The following is a 22,681-nucleotide window of genomic DNA, read 5'->3' as shown; positions in this document are numbered from 1 at the left end:
CCAGGGCAGCAGGAGGCCCAGAAGTACACAATGTTTTATTGAAAAAAGTCAGGCCTCAGCTGGCCGGCTCCTTTCAGCCCAGCGTGATGGGGGTCCCTGCCCACAGCCAGGCCAGGCCTTCCTTCAGGCAGGCTGGGCCCTCCCCGTTGCCCTTCTCCTCTCCTCTCATGGTGACATCTGAACAATAAATATGCAATAAATAGCGTCCCAGGACCCGAGCCTTCAAAGCCCCCCGCATCTCCCAGTCTTCTCCAGCCGGGGCGGGGAAAGTCCCCAGACCTCTCCGGCCTCGCCGGACCTCGAATCCATCTCCACTGCCAGGCCCAGGTCCAGTCTCTAGGGAGACCAGCGGAGCTGGGCCCCGGGCAGCGCCAGGCAAAGCAGAGCTGGGAGGTGGTGAGGGGGCGTTCCCCGGGGCACCTCCGTTCCAGGCCGCGCATCAGTACTGGGCTCAGGAGTAGATGGTGATGACCTCCCGGCCACCGCCACGCACCAACAGCACCCGCTCGAGGCCCTCAGTCAGCACCTCCAGGAACTCCATGTCTGCAGAGCAGGGTCAAGGAGGCAGCGGGGGAGCGGGGAGGAGGAAATGGCCTGGCCTGACCACCCACTGTCTGGCTCCCTGCTGCCTGCCCCCCCACAGAAGGATACAGTTCTCATCCCCCTCGCTGTTCTTGGGTGGCCCAGGCATGTTCAGGAGGACCAGGCGGGCATCGTGCGAGCGAGTGACGATGACCTCGTTGAGCTTCACGGCCGTGTGCATGCGTCGCACGTTGGACTGGTCCCTGCAGGACATGCACCTGATCACGGCCCCTCCCCTGGCCTCCGCCGGCCCTCACCCCTCCTCCACTCCCGGACCCCCAGGGTTGGCGTCCTATCCTTTGCACTCACGGCTTAATGTGCACCAGCTCCCGGAAGTTGTCGGGCGTGTGGCTGGGGTCCCAGGGCTCGGTGGCCATGTACTTGTCCCGGGTCCACGTCATCTGGATCTTCTCGGCCCCTGCCACAGAGGACTCCTCCTCCTCATCAGAGTACAGGCTCTCGAGCCGCAGCGCAGAGTGCCGGTCCTTGACCAGCTGGGCCTGGGGACAGCCGGGCGGGAGTCTGAGCGGCCCGGCATGCTCGCGGGTTGCAGGGACACGGATGCTGGAAGCCGGGGCTGGGGGCGCCCATCCTGAGGCCCAGCCAGCGCCACCAACCTCTCGCTCCCGCTCCGTCTTGGTCAGCCGCATCTGCCGCAGCATCTGTGAGCGCTGCTCCATCATCAGGGTCCGCTCGTAGGTGTAGGCCGAGATGTCGCTGTTATGCTGGGAGGAGGGAGGCCGTGAGGCGGGAGGGCGAGGCTTCCCCCGGCAGAGGCGTGCTGGGCAGAGGGCCAGGGAGAGGGGCGCTCACCATCTCTACCACCTCCACTTCGGCCTCCAGGCGGAGGTGGTACAGGAAGATGGCCAGATCCTTCTTCATCTGGATGCTGTTGTCGTCCATCTGGGCCACCGTGAAGATGCGCATCCGGCATTTCCGCCAAACCTGCGGGGAGACGGCCGCCGGGCAGGTCGGTCACGCGGTGCCCTCATGGCTGCCCCTGCGTCCGTGCCCGCGCGTGCCCGGGCCGCACCTTGTGCTGGCGCAGCAGGAAGGGCAGCAGCATGAGCATGCCGCCGTCGTGCACGATCCACCACACGTCGATGTGGCCCTCCAGGTAGCGCTCGTGGTTGCTGGGGTAGAAGGCGATGTTCTTGGGCACGAGCAGGGCCAGGTGGGCCGCTGTGGTGCAGCGCACGGTATCTGGGGGAGGGGCGGGGGATGGCAAGGGGCGCCGCTGACTGCCAGCCTGTGGCCCTCTGGCCTCTGCCCTCCTCTGCCCTGGCCCAGGGGCGTGAGCCCAGGCCCCGAACGCACCAATGAAAGTCTTCCAGGCACGCGGGTCCTCGCTCTGCCGCCAGCCGTAGGGCCAGCCCAGCACCACAGAGTTGTGCCTCATGCCGCCCAGGCCACACGACTGGATGAGGTGCGCCAGCCCCTCGCGCACCTTGCTGGCCACCACCACCTGGCAGAAGCCCTTCACCTTCTCAATGTCCATCATGTTCTTGATTGTCTGGAAGGGACAGAGCGGCCCTCAGCGACCCCTCTGCCAGGCTTCCTCCCAAGTTCCCGGGGAGCAGAGCAACCTGCGGGCCCTCCCAGAGACCCATGCGTTCAAGAGGGGGCAACCCACTGAGCTGGCCAGCATCAGGCCCCTGCCTCCAGCCCACTCCGCTCCCGGCCCAGCGTGGACACCTGTTCCGCGGCCTGCGCCTCGCCATAGCTCTCCAGGAAGCTGCCCTGGATGACGGAGCCCACGATGGTGAGGCCCTTGCCGGCCTTTAGCTGGGATGCGAAGGTGAGGAGCCGGGGGTACTTGACGTGCAGGTCCTCGTCCAGCTTCAGCAGCACCAGCAGCTGTGGCCTGCAGCAGCCAAAGGAAGCACCTGAGACCCGGGCAGAGGGCTCGGGAGCCCCTCGGCCCACTTCGGCTCAGGGCAGGCTGAGGCGCCAGGAGCCCAAGAGCTCAACAAGCCAGAGGGCTCCCCAGCAGCCCCAGAAAGGGAAACCTGGATGGGGTGGGGGGTGCACTTTTGACCCCCCAGTGCTCCCGAGAGCCTGGAGGGCCCTGACTGGTCTGGGTGTGAACTCACCGCCAGTTCTTGGTATGCGGAGGCCCCTCCTCCAGCCGCAGCAGCGCGTAGCGGGCGGCACTCAGGGACAGACCTCGGATGCCGTCACCCCACTCCTTCTCAGCCCTGCAGAGACCCCACAAGCCAGTGATGCCCTGCTCCCACCCAGAACTTGTCTCTGTGAATGAGATGGGGGTCCGGGCCCAGGCACCACAGCCCCCAAGACCCTGCACGACGGTGGCGGGAGAGGGATGGCTTGGCTCCACGCTCCCCACCCCACCCCCCGCCCCCGGCCGCGCCTAAGGAGGGCCCACTCGGTCCCCAACTCACCCCTGGTACTCGATGTACTTGTAGATCATGCCTGCGATGAGCATGGCGACCAGAGCATAGTACCAGGAGGAGACGAACATCAGGGCCAGGCAGAGGCTCATACCCAGGAAGGACAGCGTCCTGGGCCAGACGGGGGAAGGGTTCGAGTGAGGGCAGGAGCAGGAGGACCCGAGGCCCCCAATCTCCCCCCAACAGCCACTGCCTCCAGGCATCTCTAACCACATTCAGAAGGGGGTTCCCGGTGACCCCTCTAGCTCCTGGGGGGATGACCTGCCGGGGGGTCAGCGGTGCTCACCAGTGATAGTACTTGAAGCGAGGCCGCCAGTTTGGGGTCCGGAGGAGCGTCTGCACGGCACAGGCCAGATTCACAAAGAGGTAACACATCAGAAAGAACCTGCGGGGCCGGGAGAGGGCAGGGGAACAGCTTGCCTTGCACACGGCCCGCCTAGGGTCTACCCTCAGCACCCCAGATGGTCCTCCGAACCCCTCGCTGGGAGTAAGCCCTGAGCATGCCAGGTATGGCCCCAAAACAAAAACCAAACCAAAACAGAGACTGTAGCAGACGTGTGGCTGGCAGGGGCCCCCCAACCCACGTCTCAACAGCCAAGGGCATTCTGGCCCTGGGGGCAGCAGGGGGACACACAGCTGGAGGTACTACCCTGGGCTGCTGCCAAGCTAGCAGGGAAGGTTATGTCGTGGGTTCGTGACCGTGGATGGCGTCCCAGGGAGGTGCCAGGAGGGCCTCGGTTCAGGCCGTGAGGTGGCCCCACCCCAAAGACTGTGGCCGAGGTTCCTGACCACCTCAGTGGTGTGGCTGGGCACTGTGGGCAGTGGTGACTCCGAGTGGTGAAAGTGCACGGACCCCTGCAGGCCTGGTTGTGGGGGGCTGAGAGGTTGGGGGGTTTGATCATGGGGCAAGGCCTGTAGGCTGAGTGAGTGGGGGCATTAAGACAGGCACCAGAACTAAACCTGCAGGTGGCATGTTGACAGTGGAGCCAGCGTGTAAGAAGACAGGGATGGGGCCCAGCAAGCATGCGCACTTGGTTCTAGACGCCAGGAAGTGCCACATGCGGGCACCACTGCAAGTGCTGGAACACTTGGGAAAGATACCAGCCCGGGGGGTAGTGGGGCTTCGTCAAAATGCTCCACCACCAGGGCTGGAGTGATAGCACAGCGGGTAGGGCATTTGCCTTGCATGCAGCCGACCCGGGTTCGATTCCCAGCATCTTATATGGTTCCCTGAGCACCGCCAGGAGTGATTCCTGAGTGCAGAGCCAGGAGTAACCCCTGAGCATCGCTGGGTGTGACCCAAAAAGCGAAAAAAAAAAATGCTCCACCACCTCCTTGGTCTCCCACCCAGGCTCCTGCCAGCATGTGGGGGAGGCCAAGTCCTGACTGTGCCAGCTATGCCCTGGCCAGCCGTCAGGGTCCTGAAAGCCCTTTCCGAGAGCACCTCCCGGCCCGGCCCCCAGCTCACATGGACAGAATGGGCGCCACCATGTCCAGGGAGGCGATGAGGATGCCCAGCTCCGCTATGAGTGCTGTCAGGAGCAGCGCCCACGTCGGCTCGCCATTCGCCTTCCCGTGGCCAAACACCTGCCCACACCACATTAGAGGGGTCAACGCGGGAGAAACTGGACCCCCCACACCTCCCTTTGGGGTTCAAGGTTCAAGCCAACAGGTACTGCCACTCTCTGTCCCTCCCTCTCCAGGCTTCTCTGCCGTCTCTGCATGGGCCCTGGGGGCGCACCCAGTGTGTCACACAAGCAAGGAATGCGCTCTGCTCGGAGCTACAGCCGGGCCTCTCTGTGAATGAGCCGAGAAGACTCTGGGCTCAAGGAGCACTGCCAACGGCAGGGCAGGGAGCCTCTCAGAAGCTCCCCATGGATGGCTGCAGGGCCCCAGCAGGATGTCCTTCACCCGACCCCAACCCCTGCCCCCAAGGCTGGGGGCGTGGGAAGGCTCACCCTGAGGAAGGGGATGATGTTGTCCTTGGCAATGGCCTGCAACAGGCGTGGTGCCCCGGTGAGGCTCTGCAGGCCAGCGCCGCAGGTGGAGAAGAAGGAGCCAATGACAATGACCCAGGGTGAAGGCCAGGCCAGTGTGCCCACCACCAGGTTCCTGCTGACACCGTCACCGTACCTGCAGGAGCAAGGGTGGCTCAGAATGGGGGCTCCCGGGGCTGGGAGGGGCACTGTGGCAGGCTGAACTCCGACCCTCCAGGGGAGAAAGAAGGCCACCAGCCCTGTCCGCCCGCCTGGACCCAGCCCCAAGATTCCAATGGCACCATTCACAAGCAAAGCCCTGGTTAGGCTCACCCACCCAGAGACACACAGGGCCACTGGCCAGAGGGCATGCGTGGGACTGCGCATACTGGGGGACAGGCGGGGGCACAGCCCAGGGCGGGGCCCGGCTCACTCACTTGTCCCGGAGCACCACACCCTCGATGCAGGCTCCGAAGAGAACCACACTGCTGAAGTCTGTGGCTCCGTCAAGGAAAGCGAGGCTCGGCTCCTCCCCCGTGGGTCACGGGGACACCCTCAGCTGAGGCCTACGCACTGTGCTGGGTGGTGAGGCCGGGTGTGAGACGATTTGGATTTGGGGGAACCTCCCCTGGGGTGCTTATGGAGTATGTGGGGAGGGTACTTGTCCGGGCTGAGGGATGTGGGGAGGCTCACCCTGAGGAAGGGGAGCTAAGGCCGAGGATTCCACTGTCCGTGGGCCCTGTGTGCGTCGGTGTGGGTGCACCAGGACAACCCCAGCCGTGTTCAGGAGGCTGTGGTATCGGGGATGCCAGGCACGCACCCTAACCCTTGTACTGTTCCTGCCTCACGCCCACCCGCCACCCGAGGATATAAGCTCCAAATGCAGGCATGCAGGGGTGGGGGTCTGTTGGCGAGCACCCCGCCTCCCTCCATGCGCCCCAGGTCTGCAAAGGATACACACAAGGGACGTGGTAACAATGGCCAGGATGGTGCCCACCGGGATGGACTTCTGGGCGTCCCGCAGGTCCCCAGAGCGGTTGGAGCCGGCCATAATGCCTGTGAAGACCCACAGTGTCATCAGAGGCTCCCAGAGGGCAAGTGGGGGTCAGGCAGGGGGCAGGAGGGCCTCACCTGTCACAGAGGGGAAGAAGATGCCGACCAGCACGGTGAAGGAGGTGGCGATGTCGGCCACCACGTACAGGGGCAGGCTGTCCTTCAGGCCCACGGCGTCCGTGGAGGGCAGCCCGTGCTTCTCCACCACCTCCCCCTTCTCCAGGTAGGTGCTCCACAGGTTCTCTGAGAGGACAGCGGCATCAGCCCACGGCCCAGCTCCGCCCGAGGCCAGTGGCAACCCTGGGCAGAGGTGGTGGCCTGGCTGCAAGCGAGGGGCCAAGGTGGCTGCAGCCCAGGCACCAGCGCCCGCTGGCCTCGGCCTGTCTCCCACACAGAGGCCCTGCATGGCTCCTGCGGGAACAGGCCCAGGAAGCTCCAGGGCCTGGTGGCTCGGGAGGGGGCTGCTGCAAGCCTGGGACCGCCGCCAAACGGGCTCTGCGTAGCCGAAACGAAGCTGCCAGAGCCCGGCAGGGAGGACTGCTGGGCTGGGAAGGCAGCCAGGCCTGCCCCCAGCCCCGAGCTGGCCACACAAGGGCAGCTCTGTGCGCCGCTCGCCCGCCTGCCCAGGGAAGGGGGCACGGGGTGGAGCACGCACCCTGGAGCACACCGGCCCCTGCGCCAGGGATGCCAGGGACCTCGGTCACGTTGTTGAGCAGGAAGTAGGGGTCGCAAGAGTCAGCAGTGAGGTTGGGGCTGAGGCAGAATAAGTTCCACAGCCGGGTTGCCACTGTTTCATTGTCCACCACGGTGGTCTTGGCACAGATGTCAAACTGGTCTCGGGACAGGGTCCTGTTGCCCAGCATGCAGACCCTGTGGGGGCAGAAGTGAGAGCAGTTCCTCAGCCTGTGGTCCCAAACTGTTCCCACCCGCCAGTCTCAGGCAGCCAGGATCCCCAAGGCCCAGTGCACTTCCGGGTCACTCACGGGAACACAGGAGGGTCGAAGATAGACTTGATGCCCCCAGCATAGATGGAGAGGATGGAGATGATGACGCAGGCCAGGAAGAGCGAGGCGAATTTATTTACATACTTGACACCCACAAATACCACCAAGGTCATGAAGGTCAAAAAAATGGTCCCATAGACCCGCATGTTGTTCAAGGTGGCGCTTGAGGTGTCATGGGCGCCCGTCGGGTGAAAAATGGCGGCAGGTGGGGCAATGTAGGTCTGAAATGAGATGGCAGAGAGACAGTCACTTTTCCTGTATGAAGACAGACTCTGTCACTTCAGCTTTTTATTAATTTATTTTTGGTTTTGAGGCTATACCTGGCTTAGGGCTTATTCTTGGCTCAGTACTCAGGGATCACTCCTGGAGGGGCTTGGAGAACTCTATGGGGTCCTGAGGTTGAACCAGGCAAGGCAAGTGCCTTACCCACTGTACTCTTACGCCAGTCCTCAGTTTTCTCTTTAATAAGAATACCCCCCCTAAAAATACAGTAAAAAAAATCGAAAAATCGCATGTTTTATGATTCTGTTTACGCGAACTGTCCAGGATAGGCATATCTGATTAACTCTGGATCAAGACAAAAGACAATGAATGGCTGCTGGGGCTTGGCGAGGGACAGCGACATGGAGAAGGGCCACGTACCCTTGAGGAGATGGAAATGTTTTTTTTGTCAGCTGTGTGCAAGGCAAGCACTTAACCCTTGTATTATATCTCCCGCACCATGAAAATGTTCTAAAGTCATTTTTGATAGTTGTATAACTCTGTGACTTTATTGCTAAACCACAGAATTGTACGCTTTAATTTTGCTTTTAAGCCACAGTGGGTGGTGCCTAGGGCCTACTCCTGGTTCTGTACTTGGATGTCACTCAGGGGATCATGCTGTGTCGGGGATCGAACCTGGGCTGTCTGTACAAAGCCTGGACTCCTGCCTCCGAGCTCTCTCTCCTGCCCTCACACTGTCTTCTTCTTGGGGGAAAAGTGGAAGGGGGTGAGGATCAGAACGCAGAAGCCAACCTAAATAGGTACACGGCCAAAGTGGAATAGTTTAAGTGACAAGATAAAGAATGATAGTACTGGCTGGCTTGTGAGCCAGAGAATAAATACATATCCAGAAGTTCATACTGATACAAAAACATAGTGGAATAAATGGGGAAAACACAAACTTTTCTTACGGGAAAAACCCAAATAATGGAGGAATGTAGACAAGAGAAAACCCAAATCTGGCCAACCTCCTAGAAGAGCTGGCAACTGGGCCCGGGGGGCAGCAGAGACCTGCAGTGGGGAGGGGCCCTCAGCTGCTTCAGCCGATCTTGGGCTGGTGGTGAGGGACACACACATGCCCAGGGCTCCTGTGTGTCAGGGCTTCCTCTGTCCCCGCCTCTCCTCCCGCCGCTGGGGCAGTTCAGTGGGGACTGAGAGGCTGGGGTGGCACACAGGGGGCTCAGGGAGGGGGCATCCAGACACAAGGCCTGTGCCTGTGTCTGCATACTCCGATTTAGGAAGGAGGCGAAGCTGGAACTACAGAGTCCTCCGAACCCCGGGAGGACATACTGGCCTGGCCCACCCACTGCCACTGTCTGCTGCCCAGGGGAGTCCAACAGTCCGCAGAACACCGGCTGGCTGAGAGGATGACGGGGTGCTGGAACAGGCAGGGCCCAGGGGAAGGGAGTCGGGACCCCCGCTGCTGGCCCCACTGGCTGCCTCTCTTTCCCTTATGGGAGGAAGCCTGATTGGCTGGGCTCTGCCTACAGGTCTGGGGAAAACCCGAGTTTCCCAGAACTGACTCACCAGCAGGATCTCGATGGCCCCCAGGATGTACATGGCCGCTGCAAACGTAGTTCCCAAGTAGAAGCACAGGCCCACAGCACCTCCAAATTCTGGCCCCAGGGAGCGGGAGATCATGAAATAGGAGCCCCCGGCTACAACAACAAAAGGTACACAGGTCAAAACCAGTTCTTCAGGGATCGAAGAAAGACTACACCCCATATCCCATGTGGTCCACGGAGCCTGCTGGGAGTGATTCCCGAGCACAGAGCCAGAAGTCGCCCCAAGCATTGCCAGATGTGGCCCAGAAACACATGAAACACACATTAAAATACCTAGTTCTTCAAGGGATTTCCCCCATGACAGCCCCACCAAACCATCCAGAAATACAAGAATTGCTTTTCCCACTTAAAAACAGATGACCAGGACCAGGGCGATGACTCAGAGGGCTGGAGTATACGCTCTGCATGTGAAAAACCTAGACACAGGCCGTGTCTGCTTGTCAGACGAGAATGAGGAAGGGGTCTTGGGTCTTGTATAGCCCTTTCTCCTTTGGGCCCAGCCTGGCCCCCCTCACCCTACGTCGCCTGGCACTTTGCCATGGCTAACCGTCCTGAGTCCTGAAGGGACGGGTCACATGGGAGGAGGCAGGTACAAGTGAGCCAGGCTGTACACGGCCACTTACAGAAGGTCTCTGGTAAGAAATCAGAGCAGGGACCTAGAAATGATAAACAGGTTGATTTCTTTCAGGCTGTGACCCCACCCCTCCCGGGAACTGCCAGGGATGAAGGGAGATCTGTGTGCAAGATCGCTCCTGACTAGAATGTTTAACACAGTGGCCACGGAGAGCCCGGGCAAGAAGAATGACCAAGTCAGTTAGGCACCATCATAGCGACTGTCTGAAAAATAAGACAAGCCAGTTCCAACATTTCTGAAATTGCATACAAAAAATTGGGGGAAAATACGTGTAAACACTTTATAAGACCGTTACACCAAAACACTAATAATAGTTATGGAACAGGATGGGATCGACGGAGAAGTACTTTCACTTTTCCTCTCTACATTTTTCTGTATTTTAAATCCTCTTGCTTTAATTTTTCATTTGCCTATTTTTTTTCTTTGTTGTATTTTGGGACCACACCCGGCCACACCACACTCAGGGGTCACTCCTGGTTCTGCACTCCTGGTGGTGCTCAGTGGACCATATGGGATGCCAGGGATCAAACGTGGGTCAGATGTGTACAAGGTAAGTGTCTTACCCACTGTGCTATGGCTCTGGCCCCCTAAACCCTCTCATTGTAAACATCTCTAGTGCTTCCACTATTACTTATAAAACAGTTTTTGTTACTTATTTGGCGTGTGGGGGAGAATTGCCACACTGGTGGTCGTCAGGCTATTCCTGGCTCTGTGCTGAGGAATGATCTGAGTGGGCAGAGGACCAGGTGTGGTGCCACCAGGCTCAGTCTTGTGCAAGGCCAAGTGCCATAACCCCTGTACTATCTCCCTGCCCCTGCCCCAAATTGTTTTTGTTGTTTGGGGCCACATCTGGTGATGCTCAGGGATTACTCCTGGCTCTGCTCTCAGGAATCACTCCTGGCAGTCTCTGGGGAACATATGAGATGCCAGGGTTAAACCTGGGTCAGCTGCATGCAAGACAAGCACCTTACCAGCTGTACTATCTCTCCAGCCCCCAAAATTATTATTTTAAAAAAGGATGCAGCCAAAATGGGACAATTTGAGAACAAAATAATATACAATACTTGCTTATGATCTGAAAGAAAAAATAAATATCCAGGAGTCCAGGATGACAGACACACATGGTTAGATGAAAGAAATGGGGAGGGGCAGGGAGGTGGCTCAGAGGGCGGGAGCACGCGCGCTGCATATGCAAGCCCCAGCTCCCCTCCTCAGCCCCACATCCTCCTCCAAGCCCTGAGCCCTGAGCCCTGAGCCAGGAGTGGCTGCCAAGCAGTGCTGGATATGACTTTGAAGCAAATGGAGAAAACGAGGTCTCTGAAAATCAAGTCCAATCTGAGCATCCCCGCCGAGAAGCCCCTGCAGCACGGTTCCTGTAACCCCGTGTGTCTCCAACTCCTGGGCTTGCTGAGCAGGTGTGCCCCAGCCCCCCTTTAGAAACCTGACTTTCATGCTGAAAATAACCACAGTGGCCAACTCAAACTGGCCTAAGTGGTGGCTTTGAGATGGGGACAAAAACCACAGTGGAGACCTGCTGGTGGGGGGCTGGTGGGGGGCGAGTGGTAGTGAGGATGTGACGGGCAGGTGAGTGAGGGTCGCTTGTGAGCCCTTTCCCTCCAACAGGCCCGGGAGTGGCACACACCCACCTGGAACCACGCCATTGGTGGCGATGGCACTCATGGAGATGGCGGTCAGCAGGGTCTGTGGGCGGGAGGGCCTCGGTGAGCGGCTGGGCGGGGGGTCCTGCGGGCCAGCCCGGGCCCCCCCCCCCAGCTCGGGTACTCACGCAGCAGCAGCAGATGAGCACAATGAGGAGCGCCTGCAGCACCCCAGCCGTGCCCACCATCCAGGTCAGCCGCAGGAACAGGATCACCCCGAAGATATTCTGCAGGCAGGGCAGGTACACCCCCATGAGGGTGCCCATGCTGGGAGCCTAGGGGGTAGGCACGGAGCATCAGAGCGGCCCCTGCCACGCCCCCAGAGAACAGGGTGCAGAGAGGGCCCCCCACGCGGCCTCGGAGCACAGGGCAGTGCGGGCAGCTAGGCGTTGGTGCTGTCTTCCGTGTCAAGAGAAAAAGGATTCCTTTCACAGTCCTGTGGGCGGCCCCCACCAACCCTCTAGGGACTACACGGTCTCCTCCATTACCTCCGTTAAACTCCTGGGCAGAGGGGTCTGTCACACTCCCCACCTTGCCGTCCCCATGTCTCCCAAACTAAAGTCCAGGCCCTTGACTTTGACCCTCCATCTCTCCGGCCCCTCCCCATTCCCGCCTCATCCTTAGCCCCTCGAATCTGGGGCAATAGCCCTGGGCATCCGGAGGCCACCCCTTGCTCCAGCTGCCTCCAGTTTACTGACACCAAATCCAAATGTTACCCCTGCTTCCAGCCTGTCATCCAGGTGGGGGCCTGCCTCCTTGGTGGGGGCCACCAAGTGCCCCATCAACATGCCAACAACCCCCAGAACCAAGGCAAGAGCTGGGCTCTGCTTGGGAGGGTGCCCTGCCCTCTGGACTGGCAAATGCTGCCTTAGCTGAAATCTTCAGGAGGCTGAACCACAGTCTCTCCCAGCAAGTGCCGCTGGGGTGCCCGAGGTGGTGCTGGCTGTCCGCTCAATCCCCTCAGCTTCTGACACGGCATCCTTCGGAGTGGCCCCCACCACTGCTCCCTCCAGGGTTCCGATAGCCACGCTGCCTGTTCATTCAATGTTCTGTCACCAGTCACCCCACATGTGCCCAGAAGGAAGACCCTGGAATGACCATTGAGGGAAATCCAGGTAGAGAGCAGAATCAGGGAGAGCAGGTGCCATCTACCTAAAGACAGAGCAGGACCACCAAGAGGCCAGGGCAGCGGCCGAGCACAGCCCAGGGGACTGGGGCCTTAAAGGCTTCTCCCAGAGCCCCAGCAAAGTCCCCAGTGCCCTGACGCTGGGGCCACGGTCTCTTCTAAAGGGTCCAGGTCTAGGGCCAGTCTGTGCATGCCCAAAGGAGCTCAGGAGGGTCTGGAAGGGCCCAAAGGACAGACAGTCTCTGAAACCACCGTGCACACGTCGGTGACAGATATGGAATCTGGACACATTCAGTGGCTCGACCACCCACTAGGCAGTGGCTTCCAGAGTCCCCAGCCCAACCCCCCCCCCGCCTGGCTGAGTCACTGGGGAAAGGGCAGTGTGGGAAAGGGCAGGGCCGGAAATGCTTTCTACATCCCCAAATAACCTCTGGCAGCCTCGGAAGGTCAGCAGGCCAGCACCGGGGCAGCCGCTGCTCGGAGGCCCGCCCCTGTGGGTTGAAGCCGGCCTTCGCCCAGGCCCTGGCTCAGTCCTCCGGGATGGGGACCCCCGTCCATCCGAGCAGGCTCCCCCTTCCAGGGAAGTCACAGGAGCTCTCACGCCCTTGCAGTGAGGCCAGGGCAGCGTGGCCTGTCACAGCCCCCGCCTTTCTGAGGAGACCCCCTCGAAGCCAGCAGCTCCGAGGCTTGGCATGAAGGGACAGGAGGAAGCTCTGACCGCAGAGCCTGACCACCCAAGGCAGAAAATACTCTCGGAGCCCGCGAGTCCCCTTAGGACTTCTGCTTCCTGTGGCACAGAAAATGCCCACAACATCCCAACCAGCAGCACATGGCGTGACCCCCAGCGCACAACTGTTGCATCTGAAGGGGGGCTGGTTTGCTTCCCGGGGCTGAGGGAGCAGGGCAGGGGCACATCAACGGGGGTGTCTTCTCTTTCCAAGGCCCACTCCAGAAAGGCATAAACCTCCTGAGCAGGTGTGAGGTGGGGACCGGCCCCTCCAGGCCTCGCAGAGACACTGCCATCCTGGGCTGCCTTCCAGTACCCAGCTGCTCCCCAAATATCAGGGAGTCACTGTGGGGGTGGAGGGGAAGGGTTTCTGGCCTCCAGAAATGTCGGAAATCCCCGTCTCTCAGTTACACTGCGCCTCCCACAGGGCCACTGAGCACAGACGTGGCTCACTGGGAGGAGAGAGGACTAAGGGCTGGAGGCCGGGACAGTGACAGGGGTGGGACAGGGAGCGGGATGGAGGAGCCCCTCCCTGAGGCTCAGGACCCCTGGGGCGGTGGAGGATACCAGCAGATCAACACTGTCAGGGACAGAGGGTTGGGTCACTTATTCTACGTCACATAGCCCAAGGGGCAACCAGGAAGCCAGGAATCCGGGGCCAGAGACGCCCTCCCAGCAGTTCCACGAACCCTCTGCTATGAAGCCAAGCCCTGCCCTACATCTGGGCCTGCCTCAGCCAAGTGACCTGGGCCGTCTGAGACACACGAGTCAATGCCAACCCCACTCGGTTTCCTCATCACCCACCACTCTGCCCCTCTTCATAATGTGAGAACGATAAGCAAGAGCCCAGGCCCTGCCTGGCACGGTGCCTCCACCCAGAGGTGTGAGTACAGGCCAGGTCCTCCTACAGTCATGTCTCAAGGGCCCATTTGGGGCCCTTCCTTAATCCCTTTGGAAGCTCCCTGAGTCCCAGACACTCACAGCTGTCCGCCCGGCTGACCGCACCCAGCACCCACTTTCCCTGGGAGGCTCACGGCCCGTTGGGGAAACTGCCAGCTCCTGGGCTGCCTGCGCAGCTCACCTTGGCAGCTCTCCGGCGCGTGCCCACCCCGCTCTCGGCCTCCTCATGCTCCTTGGCGCCCTGCGTGAGGTTGGTGTAGCTGACGAGCTTGCCCAGCAGAGATGATACCTTCGGGCGGATGTCCAGCTCTTCCTGTAAACAAAGCCACAGGGCAATCTGGCAACGGGCCTAGCTGGCGCCAGGCTACCTTCGTGTAGCCAGCAGGCCAGCCTCTGGCCCCTTCCCAAGCCCCGAGGCAAGCCTGGGCCTGGTCCCAGCTGTGGCCTGGGGAAGCCCATGCGGGCCAACGAGGTAGGTTTAGGCGCCACACCCTAGCGTGCACTGCCCGGCCCGGCGGCTGCTCACTTCGGCCCCACCTCGGCTGCCATCACCACCAGCCCATTTGGGAAAACCACCTGCCTCAGGGGAGAGACGGAAGGGCAGGCAGGGCTGGCCCGGTGACGGCACACTCCACCCGCCCTCTGCTGTCTGGCCACCTCCCAACGGCCAGGGGGCCTCTGGGCCTCCTCTCGGGCCTCAGCCCTCACTCAAAAGGCCAGGCTAGTACCGTCCAAAGATGTCTGGGGTAACTGAGGTTTCTCTTCTCTGCCAAATCCTGATCCTCTGAGCCATAGGCCCTGTGGCTAACCCACCTCAGTCCCCGAGCTTATCTTCAGGTGGGACCCGGTCAAGGTCCTAGCTGCAGAGATGCACAGCCCCCCCCCCCCCCCGGGGTCTCATGCTCCCCGAATACCCCCGGTCTAGCTTCGCTTACTCTTGCCGCCTGCCCAACACTGGGCCACTGGGCCTCCCCTACCCCTTACCCCTGTCTGTCCACTCCCCCCTGAACCTACACACAGGAGAAAATGGCCTCTGAAGGGAAAGTGCAGAGACGGAGAGACAGTACGGCAGGTGACATGCCTGCCTTGCACAATGGCCTACCAGAGTTCGATCCCGGTGACATACACGGTCCCCTGAGCACAGAGCCAGGAGTATGCCCTGAGCACTGTGGGTGTGGCCCAGAAACCAAGCAAAAAACAAAGAAAAGGCAGATGTAGATATTCCAGATGTGGGATGTGGGCTTGAGGAGCTTCTGAAACACTGCGTGGGGGCGAGGGGCTGCTGAATGTGTGGTCAGAGTTGTTCTGTTTGGGGGCTACGCGGAGCAGTGCTTTGGGGACCATGCGGACCGTGCAGTGATGGGGATCAACCCTAGGTCTCCTCAAAGCGTGCGCTCAGCAACTTCAGCTCTCTTGGCCCCGTGAGTTTAGACGGTCTCAAGTCAGGCCGTTTCTGGGCTCGACTCTGAAAAGGCTTTCAGTTCAACAGTGGGACTGTGTCCAGAGAGATGTCTGCCGTGGAGGCAGGTGCGGGGAGGGAGGGGGCCCGGTGACCGTGTAGTGGCATGTGCAGGAGCGGGAGGGCCCAGGCCCTAGAGAAGAGGGGAGAGTGGCAATCCCGAGGGCACCGATTCCGAGAGGAGGGTCGCCTGGTGGGGGCAGGAGAGGCTGATGGCTTCTGGGAGAGCAGCTGCAGTTCAAAGAGCCTTGGGAACCGCAGCGGGGCTGCCAAGGGAACGAGACAGACCAGGGAGACTGGAGGTGGAGTCGAGACACCCGCCGAGTGGAGGCCCGGTCAGGACAGGCCCCTGCCCGCCCACCTGTCTGCCACACCTGCAGCCCAGAACGGATCCTCAGCTACCTCAAACAGTGCCAGGTTCCGGTCATAGTAGTCGCTGCCCCGGGAAGCCTCGGAGGGACAGAGGAAAGGGCTGTTCTCCCTGTGGTTGCCATGACCTGTGGGCAGAGAAAACAGAGCCCCGTTACCAGCCAGCTCCCGACTCCAGCTCTTTGGGGCATTCTGGGGGGCCAGTGTGACCAGCCCGAGCCTCAGTTTCCCCCTCACACCCTAACAGCCTCCTTGAATCAGGGCCAGGGCTGGTAATGGATGAGGACTCAAGCCCTGGGCATCCCACCAGGGTGAAGACCCCAGACTCCCTTGGCCGGCCACGTGCTCGCAGGGGCGTGGCCCGTCCCTGGGCCCCTCTGGGTGCCCCTCACCCCGCCCCGGGCCCTTCCTGAATACCCAGGGCGCTGGGCGCCAAGGATTCTGTGTCCTCTGGACCCGCCCGGGCTCTGCCCTTTAGGTAGATGAGGCCACACAGGACGCCTTTAGCTGCCATGGCCGGCAGGCGGCCCAGGGCTGCCCCCAGCATGCACCGCGCGGGCGTCCCGGGGCTGCCCCCAGCATGCACCGCGCGGGCGTCCCGGGGCGTCCCGGGGCCCGCTGGGCTGAAGGCGCGGGGCAGAAGCGGACAGCCCTGGACCGGGTTGGGTGTGTGGCCAACCCCAGCCTCGGCCTGCTGCGTCCGACCCCGGGCCGACGAAGCAGCGCTCAGCCCTAAGAAACCACACGGGAGGTGGGGGCTGGACCTTTTCGTTGTTACTAGTGCCCAGGGGGTACCACGGCCGACATGCAGTGCGGGAAACGCAAGCCTCAGACGAAGCATTTGGACCTGCTACACTTTCCTGTGTGGAAAATAAGCGGGGCGTTGGAGCGACAGTAGTGGGTAAGGCACTTGCCTTGCACGCAGCCAACCCAGGTTCGATCTCCAGCATCCCGTATAGTCCCCGGATTACTGCCAGGAGTGACCCTTGAGCACTGCTCTGTGTGCCCCCAACCCCACCCCCAGAAATAAAAACAGGGATTTATTTATTTTTTTACTAAGCCATGTTTTTTGATTTGTTTGTTTTTTCAATAAAATCATTTTCTTTACTATTTCTTTACTATTTTCTTTACACCAGAGCAGGAGATAGTACAGTAGGTAGTACACTTGTCCTGCATGCTGCTGACTCTCAGAATTTACTCCTGGTAACTCTTGAGCCACACTCGGTCATTCTCAGGATTTACTCCAGACTCTGTGCTCAGGCATTTTTGGCTGAGTTTGGGGGGAACATGTGGTGCCAGGGATTGAGCCCCAAACTCAACAGACTGAAGGGAAGTGCATGCCTTACCTACTGTACTATCTTTCCGGCCCCAAGAATTTCTTTCCTAGTTGTTGTTTTTTCTCCTCTGTACAACTTGGCAGCAGCTGCTGCACTGGTTCAAGGCCTCCCAACGGTTAGCAAGACGGCACCTTGGCTCAAGCCACATTTCTGTTGGAGACCAGCAACTGGGCCAGCCATGCTGGTGTCATCACTGACCCAGACTTGTGGCTAGTCTAGACGTGGCTTGGGGACAGCTACCTGCCAACCTTTCCTGCTAAAAAAGCCACAACTCATTTGTGTTTGCAGTTAAGAATACTCAGGGTCCATCCTTCACTGACTTCTCCTCCTGCCATCACTGACACTGAACTCATCTTCTCTGAGCCAACCATCACTCAGCAGGAACTGCACGGTACAGGTAAGGCATGCTGACAGCTGTTTCCAGGGCAGTCAGTTCTTTGTTCCCCGCAGCCTAAGGAAGCAGGCCAAGGTCTCCTGGAGCAAACTAGACCAGCGTGCGGCCCACACGGCTCAGTTCCATAAGCCTCACGAGAGTACCATAGATAAAAGCAGTGAGAAGCGGAACCGAAGAGATAGTACACCGGGTAGGGCACTTGCCTTGCACACAGCTTACCCAGGTTCAATCCTTGGCATCCCATACAGTCCCCTACCCACCCAGCACTGCCAGGAATAATTCCTGACTGCAGAGCCAGGAGTAACCCCTGAGTATTGCCAGGTGTGGCCCCAAAACAAAACAACAACAAAAACCAATAAAAGCAGCGAGAAAGTCAGCCAGCCCTACCGGATAGTGTCAAAGACTCTTGGGGGTCTTGTAATTCCTCAGACATGCTTCAACATTGCTCTGCCCTTGAGGCTTGCTCCCTCTTGGGATAAGGAGTCACAAAGGAAAAAAAAATCTCAAAACCCAATAACTTTGTTCATTACAAGGACAGGCTTTAGTGAAAAGCCACTGAAAATTACTCTTGGACTTTTGGTGACCCAGAAAGTGTCTCTGCTGAATAAAGGCTTCAATAATGCCAGTGACAGAGAGCTCATCTTAGTTCCCTGTCTGCCTTGACTGCCAGGAACCTCTAAGCTAAATTTATTCCTTAGACACAATCACTGTCTGCTTCATCTCATTCCTCCTCCCTCTTCAATGCAAGGTTCTGACCTTTCTGACCAGCGAGCCTCTGGGGAGGTATTTTATTGCATATCTCTCCTGATCCTTTGGTGGAACTAGGTTTAAAATAAGTTACAAGTTATTGAAAGTAAAAAATTAAAAAATATTGTAGCAGGAGAGACAGTATAGTGGCAAGGTACTTTCCCTGTATGCAGCCAACCTAGGTTCAATCCCTGGCATCTGAGCCTGCCAAGAGTGATTTCTGAGCACAGAGTCACAAGTAAGCCCTGAGCACTGTCAGGTGTGGTTCCAAAAACAAAAGTTATAAATTAGTCTAAACTTGGGCCATGAAGCCTACCCCACCACTTGCCTTGTCTCTGAGGAAACTGCTCTAGTATCTAGGAAACACAGAGCTGAGAAGTTCTCCCCAAGTCCTTCTGGATGGTCCTCTAAGACTCAGCCCACCTGCTGTCCCTTCAGCCGTGACTCTAGGGCAACTCAGAGCCCCCGAAAGGCTGCGTAGATCTCCAGCACTCACCCTGGGGCTATCATATACCCCCTTTTCAAGACATAGAAAGAAAACTCATAGGGACCCCAAGGGAATGTCACCAGGGAAATGGGCCAGTCCTGGGTCCCGGGACCGACATGATCCAGGTAGAAGCTGAGCTACCGGTTCCGTACCTCAGCTCTGGGCCCAGGCCCTGCAGGATCAGCCCCGGACAGAGAGTAGGCCTGTAACTAGGTGTCCAGGATGTGCCAGCAGCTGTGGCAATTCCCACCTTTCCCTTTGTCCCCCAAGGCAACCTCTGGCTTCTCTGTGCTGCCTCATTCCCCCACTCTTCAGACCACCCAGGTACACTGAAGAGGGATAGTCAGGTGCCAGACAGCCAGCAGGCACTCCACAGGGCTCCCCAAAGCCTTGCATAAGGACAGAGGGGATTGTGGGAATGGGGGGAGTCTAAGCAGTCACCGGATGTCTGTACTGCTCTCAGCTATTCTAAAAATTCCAGGGCAGGTCTGGGCCTGCCTGCCAGGCTGAAAGTACTCAGATACCACCTGAGCCCCCTGGTGTACCCCAAAGATATTGTGAGCCTGGGGAGCGCTAATGAGGTAAACACATATGGGTGCCCCTGCCAGCAGCTATAGGATACACCAGCCGCAGGTGGTGACCTGGGTGACAGTCGTCTCCCCTGAGCATACAGGCATCTACCCGGGTCCCCCTCTAGAACCTTCCACACCCTGTCTGTAGTCCCTGTGGGCTGCATAAACAAGCCCAGCCTTGCCCTTCAGAGTAAGAGGTGTGGGCCTTGGGATTCAGGTACCTAGATGAGGGGCCCCAAGACACGAATTTGAAGCTCACTTTCTTTGTGCCCCCAACCTGCTGCTGTCCCCACCAAGAAAGATCCCACTCACTCACCCGGGCGCAGAGTGTCCCCCATCCCGCAGAGGCAGTCAAGGTCTGGCTGAGAGGAGGAGGTGGGGGGCTGGTGGGAGGAGCTGACCAGTCCAGAGGGACCTGGCAGGACAGAGTCAATGTGACTCCAGGTCCCTGCAGGCACCCTGGGAGAGGCTGAGGCGGGGCCACAGGCTGGGTTTGGCTCTGCCAGCCCACTGGCCCACAGGGATCCCCAGGAGGCAGCCCAGCCCAGCCTCTGGGGAGGAAAGTCTCAGGGCTGATCGGGAGCAGAGATACAGGCACCTGCTCTGAGCCAGGCAGCAGGGCAGGGGCAGTGTAGCACAGCCCAGAGAGTGTCCTGGTCCAGCAGCCCTGTCTCCATCCTGCCCTGCTACACACCTCCACGCACACACAGACACATCCCTGGGTCCTGTCCCCACCTACACACACACCCTTTGTCCTGTCCCACTACACACACACACACACACACACACACACACACACACACACACACACACACACACACACACACACTTCCCCTCACCTGATCACTGGGAACATACAACTATCACCCCCAGCTGGCATGGGTGACCTCTGACCTCAGTCAAGTCCCCATCAGGGACTCATCAGTCAGATCTGTATCACATCAGCGGGGGCTGGGGACAGAGTTCAGGAGTCAGGGGTGCTGCCTTGCATGTGTACAGATCCAGGTTCCAGCCCAGCCAGGAACACCTGGAGCCTGCGGACCCCATACGAGCTCCCCATCTGTCACCACTGGGCCCAGGCAGCGGTGCATCTCAGGGCCAAGCGCTGAACTGCCCCGTCTGGTCACGCTGATGCCAGAGAGTAGCTCCAGAGGCCACCTGAGCGCGGCCTGTGGCTCAAACAAGACAAATAGAAATCATGTCACTTATCACTTGACACGTGTCAGCAGTGGCCAAGAGAGGGTGCTTCCTTACTGTCACATACTTGGACAAACAGTGACACACGCACAGTGGGCAGCACCCTCCCCGGCTACCACCTTCTGGGGTGGCTGGGGTGGAAGATGGAGAAAGGGGCGCGAAGCCAGCACGGGGAAAGAGCAGAGGGACTTATTTCCAGGTCCAGCCCACACACCTGGGCACGAGTCTTACCCCATGGTTCTTCCCCCGGGGCGCGCGGCAAGACCGCGCCTTACACTCCTTCCGGGCAGGAGCTGGGAACATCCAACCAGACAACTCACGTGAAGCCACAGATGCCCATGGCTCCCCCCATCTAAACTGGCACAGCGCAGAGGACGCACAGAGCCCCTCGGGCAAGGCACCCCTTTCTCTGCCAGCGAGATGGGCTAGGGAGGGGAGGGGACGCAAGGGACCCGCGGGGTGGGGGGGAGGGCGCGCGGCGCAGACCCTGCAGCTCAAACTGGGGGACTCGGCAGAGTCTGAGGTCGCTTTACTGGAGGGCAAGGATCGGGGACCCCGACTGTCGCCGTGCTCCGGGCCCCGCAACGGGCCGGAGCTGGGGGCTCGGCGGGCGCCCTAGGCGCGCGGGCGGCCACGTCTACAGCCCCCGCCCGCGGCCCGCAAGGGAGGAGCCGGGGAGGGGAAGACGCGCGGCCCGGAGGCGCCGCGGCCCGGGACAGTGAGATCTGCGAGCGCGGAGCCGGGGATCCGGGGATCGGGAGGGATCGACTAGTCGGTCCGCACCGACGTGCGCGCGTCGGCGTGAGCGCGGCCCCGCGTGGCCGGCCCCCCGCCCCCGCCAGGGACCCGTCGGGCGCGCCCTCACCGTCCGAGTCCTCCCGCTCGGCGCGCTCCCCGTAGTCCACCCAACTGAGCCCCTCGAGGTTGTCATAGTCGCCACGCCGCGGCCCGTCCACCGGCACCACGGTGAAGTGCGGCATCGCGCGCGATCGGCCCGGCCGCCCCGCCACCCCGGCCGCCCGCCCGCCTGTCCCCGCCGCCCCGGGCCGCCGCGCCCCGCCCGCCGCATTCCTCCCCGCTGCGCTCACTTCCTCCGCCCGCCCCCCGGGCCGCCCCTCGGGGCGGGGGAGCAGGAGGGGCTCGGCGAAGCCCCCGGGGCGGGCCCGGGGCCGGCTGTGCGGCTCGGGGCGAGGCTCTAACCTCCCTGAGCCTCAGCTGCGGGGGCCTTAGGAAATGGGGTGGGGGATGCGCGCCCCCAGCTTTGGAGCGCTCCTCGGGTGCGCCGAGACGGGGCGCGTGGTGCCCGGCGAGCGCTCGGCCGCGTTTCTGCCCGTTTCTGCCCCTGGCCGGGATGCGCCTGGCCGGAGCCTGAGGCCGCTTCCCCGCCGCACTGGCATCCTCGGGCTCACACCGCGACCCTGGCCAAGGGCCGGCCCTGCTCCGCCACGACCACCGCGCCGCAGCCCCCAGGCTGGGCCCTCCTCCGCCGGCCTGGTCGGGCCCTGCGGGACGCGCTCTGGGACTCCCGAATCGACTTCTCCCCCTCGCCTTTGTTACTGCCTCACCTCCCGGGCTTCCTGGACTCAAGCTCCTCCGCCCCGAGAACTTTTCTTTCACTTTCTGCGGCGTCAGATAACTTATCTCGTTATCTCGTCAGTCCTTTCAACTTGGGTCTCTTATCGGGGCACCCCAGAGCCCCTTTCATTTCTCCCGTCTCCATTTTTCCGCCCTGTCACGGGGCTCGGAACTTTGGAGTGTTTAGAAGCATCCGGGAGGATCGCTAACTCTGCGCCCCCCTCCCTGGCCGTCGGAGGGACAGTGGCAGACCCTGCTTCTGGCGCCAAGTCGTCCGTGTCCAGCAGCGCCCAGGAGCGGCCTCCGAACAGGCCTGCTGCCCTGCCTGCCCTGGGTCGAGCCGCTGTACAGCCCAGACACCTCTCAGACCCCCAATACCCTGTGCCCCTGTCCGGGTGTCCCTGGGCCAGCTCCTCTCCAGACAGAGCTGCTTCAGCCCTCTCACTTCCTCACTTTCCGGCGAGAAGGTGCCACCTGGGTGCCCTCCCCACATCTCGTCCCTGGACACCACTGCCCTCCAGCAGCCTGACACACTCCCACCCCCCTTCCCGGGGTGTCCCTTGAGCACCTGCCCCTCCAAGCCCCCAGTGCAGGGAGCAGGGAACTGGCAGCGTCTTTGATTAATGCCGTTCCTGTCATCCCTCCGT

At 60.5% G+C, this 22,681-nt stretch overlaps 1 protein-coding gene across 2 annotated transcripts; it reads right to left on the bottom strand.

Annotated features, from left to right (window-relative positions):
- Positions 1 to 14: 14 nt before the first annotated feature.
- SLC12A4 (solute carrier family 12 member 4) lies at positions 15 to 21,491 on the bottom strand. Of its 2 annotated transcripts, XM_012932100.2 has the most exons (24): positions 21,325 to 21,491; positions 15,759 to 15,853; positions 14,079 to 14,210; positions 11,273 to 11,419; positions 11,133 to 11,187; positions 8,815 to 8,945; positions 7,006 to 7,247; positions 6,678 to 6,892; positions 6,101 to 6,265; positions 5,927 to 6,025; positions 5,407 to 5,464; positions 4,952 to 5,126; positions 4,462 to 4,580; positions 3,280 to 3,378; positions 2,985 to 3,104; positions 2,676 to 2,780; positions 2,278 to 2,446; positions 1,900 to 2,095; positions 1,616 to 1,785; positions 1,396 to 1,527; positions 1,200 to 1,307; positions 892 to 1,082; positions 652 to 785; positions 15 to 543 (listed from the first exon to the last, which is right to left on the bottom strand). In XM_012932100.2, exons 1-24 carry the CDS (start codon positions 21,437 to 21,439, stop codon positions 452 to 454), a joined length of 3,264 nt encoding a protein of 1,087 aa, XP_012787554.2. In that variant the 5' UTR covers positions 21,440 to 21,491; the 3' UTR covers positions 15 to 451. The 2 variants fall into 2 exon arrangements, with proteins under 2 accessions (XP_012787554.2, XP_004600639.1); XM_004600582.2 differs by lacking the exon at positions 15,759 to 15,853 and having other exon boundaries at positions 21,325 to 21,484.
- Positions 21,492 to 22,681: the final 1,190 nt, after the last annotated feature.

This window comes from Sorex araneus, chromosome 8 (genome assembly GCF_027595985.1).
Source record: "Sorex araneus isolate mSorAra2 chromosome 8, mSorAra2.pri, whole genome shotgun sequence".
In the NCBI taxonomy this organism is placed as follows: domain Eukaryota; kingdom Metazoa; phylum Chordata; class Mammalia; order Eulipotyphla; family Soricidae; genus Sorex; species Sorex araneus.
The sequence above is the reverse complement of the archived record's forward strand: the minus strand, read 5'-3'. Positions and strand labels throughout refer to the sequence as shown.